This window comes from Trachemys scripta, chromosome 4, assembly GCF_013100865.1.
Source record: "Trachemys scripta elegans isolate TJP31775 chromosome 4, CAS_Tse_1.0, whole genome shotgun sequence".
In the NCBI taxonomy this organism is placed as follows: Eukaryota; Metazoa; Chordata; order Testudines; family Emydidae; genus Trachemys; species Trachemys scripta.
In genome coordinates, this window is record NC_048301.1 from 44,213,610 (window position 1) to 44,227,952 (window position 14,343).

Consider the following 14,343-nt stretch of genomic DNA (forward strand, 5'->3'; position numbering starts at 1 on the left):
TGCATGACCAACTGGAATTGATGGCAAAACATTGCCATTATGCAGTAAAACAGCTTTAAGACTCATCTTCGATGAATCAATGAATAGTCTCCACTCATCTGGATCGTGAACGATGTTGAGGGCTGCCATTACACCATCGATGTTGTTGCAGGCTACAAGATCACCTTCCATGAAGAAGAATGGGACAAGATCCTTTTGACGGTCACGGAACATGGAAACCCTAACATCACCTGCCAGGAGATTCCACTGCTGTAGTCTGGAGCCCAACAGCTCTGCCTTACTCTTGGGTAGTTCCAAATCCCTGACAAGGTCATTCAGTTCACCTTGTGTTATGAGGTGTGGTTCAGAGGAGGAGGATGGGAGAAAATGTGGGTTCTGTGACATTGATGGTTCAGGACCAGAAGTTTCATCCTCTTCCTCTTCCTCGTCTGACTCAAGTGAGAATGATTCTGGTGCATCAGTAACCAGCAGTCCTTCTCCATGGGGTACTGGGCGTATAGCTGATGGAATGTTTGGATAATGCACAGTTCACTTTTTCTTCTTTGACACACCTTTCCCAACTGGAGGCACCATGCAGAAGTAACAATTGCTGGTATGATCTGTTGGCTCTCTCCAAATCATTGGCACTGCAAAAGGCATAGATTTCCTTTTCCTGTTCAGCCACTGGCAAAGATTTATTGCACAAGTGTTGCAGCATATGTGTGGGGCCCACTTCTCGTCCTGATCTCCAATTTTGCAGCCAAAATAAAGGTGATAGGCTTTCTTAACCATAGTGGTTATCCTGCTCTTTTGTGATGCAAAAGTCACTTCATCACAAACATAGCAGAAGTTATCTGCACTGTTCACACAAGTACGAGGCATCTCTGCTGACTTTGGCTAAACAGAAATGTGTCCCTTTGCAAAATCAAACACTGACAAATAAGAGAGCACGACACTGTATGATTTCTAGAGCTGATATAGGGCAATTTGTTCAGCAGAGTGATGTAAGCTTCATTATGATTGCATCATCCATGACTTCTAGGAATAACATGATGCAATTCATATCATGTATGATGCAATACCAGCTTCAGATTGCATCATTCATTGTTTTGCCTAAAAAGCAAGTACTGTCCAAACCCAGTCATAGATTTATTCATAGATCCAGTCAAACATGTATTTTAGTCATTTCTGGTTTAAATTGAGATCCCTTCCCTTTATAACTCACTTATCCTCCGCCATTCCCAAGTCAAGGGTCGTATATACTGACCCAATAGCATATCTTGAAAACTAGAGCCAATCAACAATTTTAAGCATCATTTTTGTTCTCAGTGACCCAGAATTAGTAAAGTTTGACTACATTTATTTCAGGAGCATTTTGGCTGTAGAGCAGTGTAATTACAAGCATTACTGGCTCTGTTCTACCTCCTCACCACCTTTCATTCTATTTCATCCCTCTTAGTTCTCTTCTTAGCTTTACTTTTTCTGTCATGCCTTTTTTTTTTCTCTGCTGCTATAAACATCTTATTGGTAGATAATGGATGATCCCATGTGAGATTGGAACATCAATGGCAAATCTGACAAACACCTACCAGGGCCGGCTCCAGGCACCAGCCCAGCAAGCAGGTGCTTGGGGCGGCCAACGGAAAGGGAAGGACCTGCCACCGAATTGCTGCCAAAGAATAAAGCGGCAGCGGTAGAGCTGCTGGCCTTGACACCTACTCATCTCTCTTTTTTCTTTCCCTTCTTCCTTTTCTCTTATCCAGTCCTCACTCAGACTGTTATTAAAAGATACATTGGAACATTATCCAGCTCCCTCTCTATTTCTCTTCTCCTACCCTATGCCATACCGAACCACATATCATACCTGTGGTAGCAGATTCCAATAGCTTGATAAAGCTCACTATTTCTTGGATTACGCAATGAAGCCTCTTTAAAGTCCTGAAAAAAAAGATACTCAATTATATATGTTTGTATTGTTTTGTTTTGCTTCAATAATGTGGCCTTAGCAAATCAAATTTTTATCAACAAGGGGATGAAACCTAAACAAGAACACAGTATGTTTTCAGTAGAACTGGAGAGTTAATGACTAACTGTTTTCCATTCCATAATTAATGCTCAGGGTCTTGGGGGAACATAGCCTTTCTAGTCAGACAATATATTTGATATCTGGGTATTTCCTACAGAGCTGGATGCAATATTATTTCCAGTATTTTTTATAGAAACACCTATATAATTGCAATTAAATATACATATTAAAGGGCATGTTATTTTCTGATACACAATCTCATTAAAAAATCCAGTAATAAAAACATAACCTTTTTTCATTCCCTTCTGCTAATGTTTTTATAAACAAGTAAACTGAAGTAGTTTAAAAATAAATTATAGGATTAAACTGAGTGATTCTTTGGTTAGAGTATCCTGTTCATAATCTTCCAGCTAAAGATGTGTCAATATTTCCATTATAAATCACTAGTTTAGAGATTTCTAACTCTTCTTTTAACCAAAATTTGGAATACCTTGTCTGTGTGGTTTTGATATAAGAGATTTAAAAGGAAAACAAAGTTTGGATGTTTTTGATATGGCGAAAACATCTTTTAACTTTATAATAAGGAAGTAGTTTAAGTCCTTGCAAGGGAAAGTAGGCTTTATACAGTCTACAGCACCTCTCATCAACATATAGAGATAGGAACAGTTTGGCTTTGCAACAGCACTTGTACTGATGCACTCAATGGAAAAATAGTTTAGAGGATATTTTCTAGCTCTTCAAATGGAAAAAATAAATATCTCACTCTCTATAGAGATTTAGTGTTCAAGAGACTATAACATTGGCCTGATATTGTAATGAGATATACACATATGTACAGAAATGTCCTACAGTAACTCCTCACTTAACATTGTAGTTATGTTCTTGAAAAATGCGACTTTAAGCGAAATGATGTTAAGTGAATCCAATTGCCCCATAAGAATTAATGTAAATGAGGGAGTTAGGTTCCAGGGAATTTATTTTTCACCAGACAAAAGACTATATTATATATATATACACACACACAGTATAAGTTTTAAACAAACAATTAATACTGGTACACAGTGATGACGATTGTGAAGCTTGGTTGAGGTGGAGGAATCAGAGGGTGGGATATTTTCCAGGGAATACCTTACTGCTAAATGATGAACTAGCAATTGGCTGAGACCTCAAGGGTTAACTCTCACAGTCTACAAGGCAGCAGGAATGGAGGGAGGGGAGAGAGCATCGCAAATTGTGTATGAGAGAGAGAGGGATGCGCATTTCCCCTTTAAGTACATTGCCTTATTAATTAGATCGGCTTGCTGAGACCGCAGCTGCTGCTGCCAGCAAGCTCCCTCTGTCCTGAGCCCTGTCGTGTGTCCCCCCTGCTATATGGAGAATGGGGTAAGCGGGGTGCAGGAGCAGGGGGACACCCTGACATTAGCCCCCCTCTTCCCTCTCTCCCTCCTGCACAGGAAGCAGGAGTCTTGGGGAGCTGCTCCAAGGCAGAGGGCAGGAGCAGCACATGGCAGTGGGGGGAGACAGCTGCAATTTTGCTGGCCTGTTGGGCAGCTGCTGCACAGGGAATTTAAGGGAGCGGGGAGCTGATGGGGAGCTGCCGGTCCACCCTGGTTCCAAGCTCCCACCAGCTAGTTGCAATGGGCTGCTCTTCCTGCAAGCAGTGGACAAAGCAGGCGGCTGCCAAACGACATTAGAAGGGAGCATTGCACAACTTTAAACGAGCATGTTCCCTAATTGATCAGCAATGTAACAACGAAACAACGTTAACCAGGACGACTTTAAGTGAGGAGTTACTGTACTATGTTAGTACAAACCTCTCTTTTGTAGTGACAATTTTATTTTACTTGTGTAACTAAAATATTGTAAAATAAAGGCCCACTCCATACAGGGCTGGACATTCTGTCCCAACCTACCAAAGCACTTAAACGTGTTTACTGTAAGCACACAAATAGTTCTAATGAAGTCAATGGCACTGCTCACATTACTAATTTTGCGCACATGCTAACTGATTGCTGGATCATGACACTTACCTTCACAGATCCAGTAACCACTCCAAACACTCCAAGAGACCTGTTATCTACAGCCAGGCACTCACATACCACAGATTGTGCTCCAAGAAGAGAGTCTGGGATTCACACCTTAACACATTTAAAACTGCCTTCACCAAACAAGGACACTCCACCAGAGAAGTAGATTGCATCATGGAACGGGCCACCCAAATACCCCAAGACAACATGCCTCAAGACGGGGGGGGGGGGGGGGAAACCTCCAGCCACACACCCCTAGTTGTCACCTACCAGCCCACACTGGAACCCATACAAGGTATCATTAAGCAATTACAATCCATACTCTATGGGGACCACATCCTAAAAGAAATCTTTCCTGAACTCCCGTCTTCTGGCCTTCAAACCACTCCCTTACCTTGCCAAATCCATCAAAAGAAGCAAGCTCCCCACAGACCAAGACACATCAACACAAAGCGGCATCAAACACTGCCACAACACATGCAAAACCTGCAGACATATCTTCACTGTTACTATGATCAATACTCCCCACAACACACCTTTCAAGATGCCTGGGCCTACACATGCCTATACAACCTGATGTACCTCATCTAGTTCACTAAATGTCACAATAACAACAATTATTTGGGTGAAACCAATCACTACGCCGTTGAATGAACTCACATAGAAAAATGATAAAAAGACCATATCATCTGTGGACAAACACTTTTCAAAAACCATTACACCATATCTGATCTAGCAGTCGTCATCCTCAAAAGAAACCTGCACAATACCTTCAAAAGATAGGCCTGAGAGCCTAAATTCATAACTTTGCTAGACACTAAAAATCATGGTCTTAATAAAGACACTGGATTTATGGCTTATTACAATAATCTGTAACCTATTAACTTCTCCTCCCCCATTTTTGTCCTATGACTGCAGAGGTTTTAACAGGCCCCTTCACCTTGATTGGTCTCTTACAATATGTGTTAACTACTTATGATAAACAATCTGTTCCACAGTGTGTGTAGTTATGACACTCTGAGTACCTTCCCCAGACCTGAAGAAAAGATTTGTGTAGCTCAAAAGCTTCTCTCTTTCACTTTCACCAACAGAAGTTGCTCCAACAAAAAGTATTACCTCATCCACCTCGTCTCTCTTGCTAGATCATGGCAGAAAATATCTTCCAGAATTGAGCCCTAAAAGATTACCTCCTGACACAACAGCCATAGCACATGTGGGTGCTCTGAAAACTCATCCCAGCAGCACACTAACAAAACTGATTTGTACACCAGAGTCTCTAAATTACATGTAGGAAGAACATAATCTTGTGAAAATATTTAGCTACATGGGATACATTAGGATTTTGAGTCTCTAACATTCAACTCTCATTTTGTAAATCAGTCTTCTTTAAAATTCATTCAGGAGTTAACACTTTTTCCTGATCATGTTGGTTCTACCCCATTACTATGAGTCCCTATCCTCCTTTCAGGAGCCCCTTCACATCAAAATATGTACCATCTGAGCCTCTCCATTGAGCCTCTCTGATGAATTACATTTTGTAGCATAAGACAGAGATCTATACAGTAATTGTTCTGTTTCAGCTATTTCTATGCAAGGTCTACCAAGTGTGAAGGGCTTTTTCCATGCATTTCTAGTGGGACATTCCTGGGTCATCACAAAGGTACCCGTCTTCATTCTTGCATCTATGTAGAATATCTATCTTTGAAACAAATAAACTACACAATTTTGCAGCGTGCCCATGCTGAAATCATTGCTGTCACATGAACAAAAAATTCAAAGCCTAAAGTTACCCATCCAAAATAAAAACACAAACAATACTGAGAAAAGTATTCCTTCTAAGTCATAACAAATGACAGCTTTTGGGAAATTATACTTTAAGAATGAAAAATGGTATCTATGAGACTATTTAATATGTTTAAGCCTCAGTCCTGCTATTGTTTTGCAGGCAGAACTCCCAATGAATAAGAGGGGAGTCTGGATTATGGATCAATGACAAGATTGCAATCCTTTTTCTGAGAACCTGCAGAAAAAAAGTCAGGGCCCAAGTCTCCTGTAACTTTAACCTTGAGTGGTCCTTTCACCTTGTGCAAAGAGAATGTAAAACAAAACCAAATCAGAATCCTCCATTCACTTACACCTGTGGCATCAGCTTACACTCACCTTGCATAAACAGAAAATGATTATTCAATGTGCAAGGCAGTGGAGGTAGGCATTCACTTTTTAACTTAATATACAACTTGCATATTTTGGTCCTGGTTCTTGTTTACACTGCGGCCATTTCACACAACTCTGGCAGTGTAAAGGTGCTACAAAAAGAGTGTAACTGTCATTTATGCCCATGCTAATGTAACACTGACAGACCCCAGTCGTCGGCGGGCAGGATTGAACCTACGACCTCTGGAGCTAAATGCATGAGTCTCTATTAGATGAGCTAAAAGACACATAGCTCTTAGCTAATGCTGTCGCAGACTCATTAATCTCTAAGTGGTCTCGGTGCCACAAGATGGGACAGACACCACACCCAGAAGGTGTGTGGGTTGCACAAACTCTCTATACTGCCAGATTGTTGTAAAGAGGCCACAGTGTAAATAAGAAGTAGGCCTTTAGTACTTTAGGATTTATCTACACTAGAAATGCTACAGTGGAACAGACACTTACTACAGTGACAGAATAGGTTCTTCCATCACTGCAGTGAATCCAATTCTTCAAGAGATGGCAGCTAGGTTGATGAAAGAATTCTTCTGTCAACCTAGAAGTGTCTACACCAGGATTTAGATCGGCTTAATTACATTGTGTAGGGCATGAAATTTTTCACAGCCCTGAGCAATGTAATTAAGCCGACCGAATTTTGTAGTGTAGACCTGCCCTTAGAAATACTGCTAACTTTGCACATTATTCTTCATGTCAGCTATATGTGTCATAAAATAAACATGAAATGTGAAATTTTGTATGTACAAAGAGAATCTTATACCTCTAATGCATTAAAGTAGTCTTCCAGTTCCACATAGAGTAGTGCACGGTTAATTAATACTGTCAAGACAATTTCCTGACTCGATTCAAGAAGAAGAAGAATTCCATAGTCTTTCAAAGCCTAAAAAAAAATTAAAAATATTTAATTTTACTGAGAAGCATACATTGATACTTAAGTTTACAATCTAAAGTTCCAATCCTGCAAACACTTATGTCTTATTTTAAGTACCTGAGTAGTCCTTCTGATTTCAGTGCGACTACTCAGATGCTAAAAGTTAAGCACATACTGTACTTAAATGTTTGCAGGACTAGGGCCTAAATAATAAAGAGGAACACAATACAGCAGTTATTTTCTTCTCACAGTGTTGCCTATTCCTCTCTGTACTTCACTCTGTACTTAGATATACTCCTGTCTGCAGAACACAATAGCAAAGAGACTAAGTCTGCATTGAGGCTACAAAAGTTTTATGTTTAGAAATAAAACTGCTATTCTTTCTGTATCTAATTTGGTCTTTCCCATATTCGTGTTTAAATTTTATTTTATTTTTTTAACTTCATTTTAGATGCATGAAGCATTTTAAATATAAAGTTAAGAAACTTCTGTAAATTAAATGTCTTAAAACCTAATTTAAGACTACTGGAAAGTCTTATTAGTCTAGTTTTATTAACTAAATCTCAGTCGAGAGCACAATGGCATGAATAAGTGGAATGGAAATGCAGGTATTAATTCACAAACTTATCAAAGTTGGACAGTTTCTCACCAACCCTAAATCGGAAAATAAAGTAGATGCCTTAAGTCAAGTGATAACTAGTGTGGGAAAATTAGGACAGTTTAGGCCTTCATATCATGAAAGGCTTCCTGATAGTATTAGGCTTGGTCCACACTGGGGCAGGGGATCGATCTAGGAAACGCAACTTCAGCTACGAAATAGCGTAGCTGAAGTCGACGTTTCCTAGATTGAACTAAGTTTACTTACTGTGGGTCCACGTGGTGCAGGCAAGCTCCCCCGTTGACAGCACTTCCTCCTCTCGGCGAGCAGGAGTTCTGCAGTCGACAGGGGAGCGCTTCTGGGATAGATTTATCGCGTCCAGATGAGAAGCGATAAATCGATCCCAGATCGATCTCTACCCGCCAAATCAGGCGGGTAGTGTAGACCTAGCCTTAGGCTGTACAATAGTCTCCCAGGGGAAGTCCTACTACTAGTGATATTTAAAACTAGACTAAGCAAACATTGGATTCATCTAAAAGGTCTTTTCCATCCCTAACTCCTGTGAGTCCACGTGAGTTGATGGGTCAGCTCCACTCTAACCATTATTTCTGCCACTTCCTGATGCCTATTGGGATGGGCTTCAAGGACTGGAATGGTGATTCAACAAGAAAAATTCTGTAGTCCCTTGGAGGTGAGGGATGGGGACTGAGGTGTCTCTGGGTAGCAAAGAGAATTGGGGGGAGAAGGCTAGACTGAAGACTTTTAGGTTGGAACAGGTATTGGGGAAGCCTTAAGAGGCAAATAAGTATAGCAGGGAGCTCAGGGTAATAATGTTTTGTCACCTTTAGAAGCTATATAGGGGTAACACAGTTCCCTCTGGAGCGAAAAGATCTGCAGGGAGGAAGTAATCAAGCAAAAGTCTCTGTGGGGCTGTTGACAACCAAGTCCCACCTCTATGGTGATGAATTCCCAACCCCACCTCTGTGGAGATGCCATCTGTCTTTTTCCCCAAACAAAGTGGGTTTTGTGGAGCTTCTGTCCCAATCCTGCTCCTTTGAGCAGCGGATAAAGACAGGGCCACAGGGGACCAGGACTAGATCAACCCCACAAGATAGAGATGGGCTCAAATTTTTACAGTACCCATTACTGCCTTAATCTTGCCCTGTTCTGATTCTATGCTCCCCTTCTTTCTTTCCCCTTTCTGAACTCCCCTGCAAGATTTTGGTGGGTGAGTGAGTGAGTGGGTGGGCGGGCGTGTGTTTGTGATACACATATCACAGCAGAAATGCATAAATCTGAACAACACTACATCCTGAAATAAGCACTGCAAATGTTAGTGATATAAAGTATAAGCAAGTATATGAGTAAATTTATTGTCATGTATACATCCAAGTACCTGATTATACCCACAAAACAGGTACTTAGATCTTCAACTGACAGCAATGCAGTTGTAAAGGATTGTTGATGTAAAAAGGAAAGCTTGCTACTAATGTTCAGAAACAGTTTATTAGCATTTCTGAATAACTGCATAATCAAGTGCTCTTGAATAAAAGGATATAATACCTTTCTATAGTCCTTTATTTGGTGATAACAGATTGCTCTGTTGTAATATGCCAAAATGCAGATTTTGTCCAAGTCAATAGTTTTGGTTAAGTCTTCAATGGCATTTTTGTATGTCTGCACGTAAAAAACATTGGATATAAAAACACTGTATAATTCACAGCATCATATGTTCTGTCCTAAAGAACACAATAGTGTAAAATTTGACCATACAGTTTTACATTTCTTGTCTCTTCATCAGTACTGGAAGGCATTCTCTCATATCAGTTTGTCAATATGGGCCAATTATTGCAGTCTTCCCTTAGGTAGGATTTCTACTGATTTCTATGGGATTTTGACTGGACCAGGACTGCACAACTGAGCCTTATTACTTTATGTTTTTGTCATTGCCATGGTTGTATTACTTAGTCAATCATTAATGTTATCTAGCTATATTATTCTTTACCCTCTCTTTGACCCTTTCATGATCACTTTGTATCATCTCCTAACATGGATGGTAGTTTATTATGGAGTTGCAGTTGCTCCTGTGGCCAAATTCACTTATGGGAGCTTCTTCCATGGGTCCAGAAGAGGTAAAATTGAGATAAATCTAGCTAGCTTAGCCAACCCAATCCACTGCACCCTTTCCAGAACCACAGAGTCCCCCACAAAGTGGCTTCCAAGGCGCTGGGGAAACTGGAAGTATGCTATATTGGTGGAATTCCCCACAAGCCTAGGTAGCATTGGTCCCCCGGCTTTTAGCTCTTTCTACAGGTGAATAACAAAAATATTTCATGTACTTCATCCAAAAGATAAAATACGTCTCTACCTTATTATGATATTTCAAAGTTCCTCTGTAGAGATAGGCTCTCACGCTGTCAGGATGAATTTTGATAGCCTCGTTACAATTCAGAATGGCCTTGGAGTATCGTCCCTTGCTACCATAGTAAGCAGCACGACTTAAATATGCCTTTATAGATGAAGATAGAAACATGCTGCAGTACAAGTACTAAAAAAACTTTGATAATACCTTGGACAACCACTGAGTAAAGGTAAGAAATAACTTTTTTTCATAAAGAACTTAAAACTTCTAAGTATAGTGGTCATAAAACCAAGCAAATTAAATGAACACTGGGTACCTTGGTTATAATAATGGAAAACAACATGAATATTGAAACAAGAAATAACATATATTCCGTTAGACATAACAAAAATCAAATGCAGAAAAATGATCTTTGGAATTCAAAAAGAAAAAAACAAAAACAAAAGGAAGGACACAAATAAAACAGACTTTAACAAAACAATACTAATGATGTCCAACTCATCCCTTAAAGGGAAACTACTAAGCTGTTTAAGAACAAAAATGACCATTTAGAAATTGTTATTGTGGCTCAGGCAGACCAAGCACCAGCTCATGCCAAGGCCCCCATGTCTCAAATGAACACTGACAGATAAATAGCTGGAATCTCTCTGGCTCACTTGTGGGTTAATATTAATATGATACATATTAGAATTATAAGAAAGTGCTTAGTGTTTGGACTCTGTCCAATGCTTATGAGTTGCTGCATGCACTGATCTTCCTTGTAATATCTGTATTCCATATTGTAACGTAGTATGTGAATGGGTTTAGTGGGAGCCTCTGTGACTCTATGAATCACCATACAGGAGATGACATTAATGTGAAGAGCTGCTCTTCTATAGAAATCATTATGCCCCTCCCAAAAGAGGAGCCCTATCGATACCAGACAAGCTACGATTGGCTCTTACAACTGGACACTCCCTATATCTGGATTGAGGAATCAACAAAAGGACTAAAGATTTATTGTTGTTCTGTTCTCCTCCCTGTGAAGATGAGTCATGCAAATGAACTCCTCCCACCAGCTGAGTTTTGCAGTTGAGAGCATATGGCAGGACAGGAATCAAAACCACAAGCAAAAGGAACTAAGGATCTCTATGTTGCTGGGACTCTGAGGGACACTGAGGTTTCTAGGCATAGAGATCCATCAACCGTTAGCATGGATTAACCCTAAAAGACAAAAAGAGCATGCTGATTAGAAGAGCCTCTATTACCTTTTAAAACCTACGACTGTAATTCATTTGTGTGTCTTGTGACAGACACAGACCAGTGGCGTACTGGAGTCTGGTAAAGGGCAAATATACTGGTCACTGGATGAGTAGTTTTCTGTTCCCTGAGTGACCAGGGCAGGGGCTGCACTAGAGTAATCAGGAACCTGCTAGAACCAGTTAAGGCTAATTAGGACACCTGGAGCCAATTAAGAAGAAGCTGCTAGAATCCATTAAGGCAAGCTAATCAGGGCACCTGGGTTTTAAAAGGAGCTCACTTCAGTTTGTGGTGTGAGTGTGAGGAGCTGGGAGCAAGAGGTGCAAGGAGCTGAGAGGGTGTGCTGCTGGAGGACTGAGGAGCACAAGCATCATCAGACACCAGGAGGAAGGTCCTGTGGTGAGAATAAGGAAGGTGTTCGGAGGAGGCCATGGGGAAGTAGCCCAGGGAGTTGAAGCTGTCATGCAGCTGTTACAGGAGGCACTATAGACAGCTGTAGTCCACAGGGCCCTGGGCTGGAACCTGGAGTAGAGGGTGGGCCCAGGTTCCCCCCCAAACCTCCCAATTGACCTGGACTGTGGGTTCTTCCAGAGGGGAAGGTCTCTGGGCTATTCCCCAACCCACATGGTGAATCTTTGAGGCAAGAAAATCTGCCAATAAGTGCAGGGCCCACCAAGATAGAGGAGGAACTTTGTCACAGTCTATATTTGCTTGCTTTAATCTTGTAAATAACACTCTAGTTACCTTTTCCCTATTTAATCTACATATAGTTTATTATAGGATTGGTTACAAGCTTTGTCCTTTGTGTGAGATCTAAGGCACAAATGATCTGGGGTAAATGACTGGTTCTTTGGGACTAGGCATAACCTCAATATTGCTGTGATTTTTGGTCTTAAGGGCCATATATAACAGAGATATGCTCAGCTGAGTGACAAGAGAGACCAGAGGACCCAAGGAGTCTGTCTGTGACTTCGTTTAAGGCTGTTAATATGCCTGAGGAGTTTGCACTTGGTGCAGCTGGTTGGTGAAATCTAAGTTTAGAATTAATGACCAATTTGGGGTTTGTGTCCTGGTTCTTTCACGGTTTGCCCTGAGGTTGGTACTCATGTTCTTGCACCTCATTTGGGAGCATCACAGTTATAACCTGATGGAAAATGTACTCCAGATTTTTTAATATCCATCACCCTACTGCAACAAAACAATAACTGTTTTGTGCAACACAACAAAAAATAATGTGTGAACTCCCTCTGCTACTTTGCTTCAAATAGTTAACTAAAACATACTGAGAGCACTACGTATTCTTATGGAAATTATGCTACTGGTGTATAGACAGAGAAGTAAGCAAAATCCTCAAATCTTAATTATTTCTCCATCAGAAGCACAGCAGAAAAATAAATAAGAGATTAACACATGGAGGACATAACTCTCAGGAAAATACATAAGAGATCAACACTGTGTCTTTCACATATATCAGTATATGAAGAACTTCATAAGAATATAAGAATGGCCATACTGGCTGAGATCAATGGTCCATCTAGCCCAGTAGCCTGTCTTCCGACAGTGGCCAATGCCAGGTGCTTCAGAGGGAATGAACAGAACAGGTAATCATCAAGTGACCCACTCCCTGTCATCCATTCCCAGCTTCTGGCAAACAGAGGCTAGGGACACTTCAGACCATGGATTTGTATCCCTTCCCATCTTGGCTAATAGCCATTGATGGATCGATCCTCCATGAATTTATCTTGTTCTTTTTTGAACCCTGTTATAGTCTTGGGCTTCACAACATCCTCTGGCAAAGAGTTCCACAAGTTGATTGTGTGTTGTGTAAAGAAATACTTCATTTTGTTTGTTTTAAACCTGCTGCCTAGTCATTTCATTTGGTGACCCCTAGTTCTTGTGTTATGAGAAGGAGTAAATAACACTTCCTTACTTACTTTCTGCACAGCAGTCATGATTTTATAGACCTCTATCATATCCCCCTTAGTCATCTCTTTTCCAAGCTGAAAAGAGCCAGTCTTCAAATTCTTTTTTGGCCTTCCTAATTATATTTTTACACTTCATTTGCCAGAGTTTATACTCCTTTCTATTTTGCTCAATAGGATTTAACTTCTACTTTCTAAAGGTTGCCTTTTTGCCTCTGCTTCTTTTACTTTGTTGTTTATCCACGGTGACACTTTTTTGGTCCTCTTACTATGTGTTTTAATTTGGGCTATACATTTAAATTGAACCTTTATTATGGTGTCTTAAAGTTTCCATGCAGCTTGTATGGATGTCACTTTTGGCACTGTCCCTTTTAATTTCTGTTTAACTAACTTCCTCATTTTTGTGTAGTTCCCCTTTCTGAAATTAAATGCTACCGTGGTGGACTGCTTTGATGTTCTCCCCCCGGGATGTTAAATTTTATTATGTTATGGTCACTATTACCAAGCAGTTCAGCTATATTCATCTCTTGGAACAGATTCTGTGTTCCACTGAGGACTAAATCAAGAATTAGGGGGTAGCTGTGTTAGTCTGTTTCCACAAAAACAACAAAGAGTCTGGTGGCACCTTAAAGACGAACAGATTTATTTGGGCATAAGCTTTTGTGGGTTAAAAACCCACTTCTTCAGATGCATGGAGTGAAAATTACAGATGCTGGCATTATTATACATGAAGAGAAGGGAGTTACTTTACAAGTGGAGAACCAGTGTCGACAGGACCAATTCAATCAGAGTGGATGGAGTCCCCTCCCAATAATTGATGAGGTGTCAATACCAAGAGAGGGAAAGTTGCTTTTGTAGTGAGCCAGCCACTCCCAGTCCCTATTCATGCCCAAATTAATGGCGTTAAATTTGAGGAGGACCCAACCACATGAGCCACACCATCAGGGACTCATTCACCTGCACATCTACTAATGTGGTATATACCATCATGTGCAAGCAATGCTCCTCTGCCATGTATTGGCCAAACCAGACAGTCTCTACATAAAAGAATAAATGGACACAAATCAGACATCAGGAATGGTAACATACAAAAGCCAGTAGGAGAACA

The 14,343-nt window shown here is 40.6% G+C and overlaps 1 protein-coding gene across 2 annotated transcripts in view; it reads right to left on the reverse strand.

Annotated features, from left to right (window-relative positions):
* Positions 1–14,343, reverse strand: part of TTC6 (tetratricopeptide repeat domain 6) — a 163,091-nt gene that overhangs the window by 16,346 nt on the left and 132,402 nt on the right. For both annotated transcript variants that reach the window (XM_034769592.1, XM_034769591.1), the window contains exons 24-27: positions 10,081–10,221; positions 9,276–9,389; positions 7,004–7,123; positions 1,844–1,917 (exon numbers count right to left, since the gene is read on the reverse strand). In XM_034769592.1, the coding sequence (XP_034625483.1) occupies positions 1,844–1,917; positions 7,004–7,123; positions 9,276–9,389; positions 10,081–10,221 (449 nt within the window). The remainder of the gene's footprint in view (positions 1–1,843; positions 1,918–7,003; positions 7,124–9,275; positions 9,390–10,080; positions 10,222–14,343) is intronic.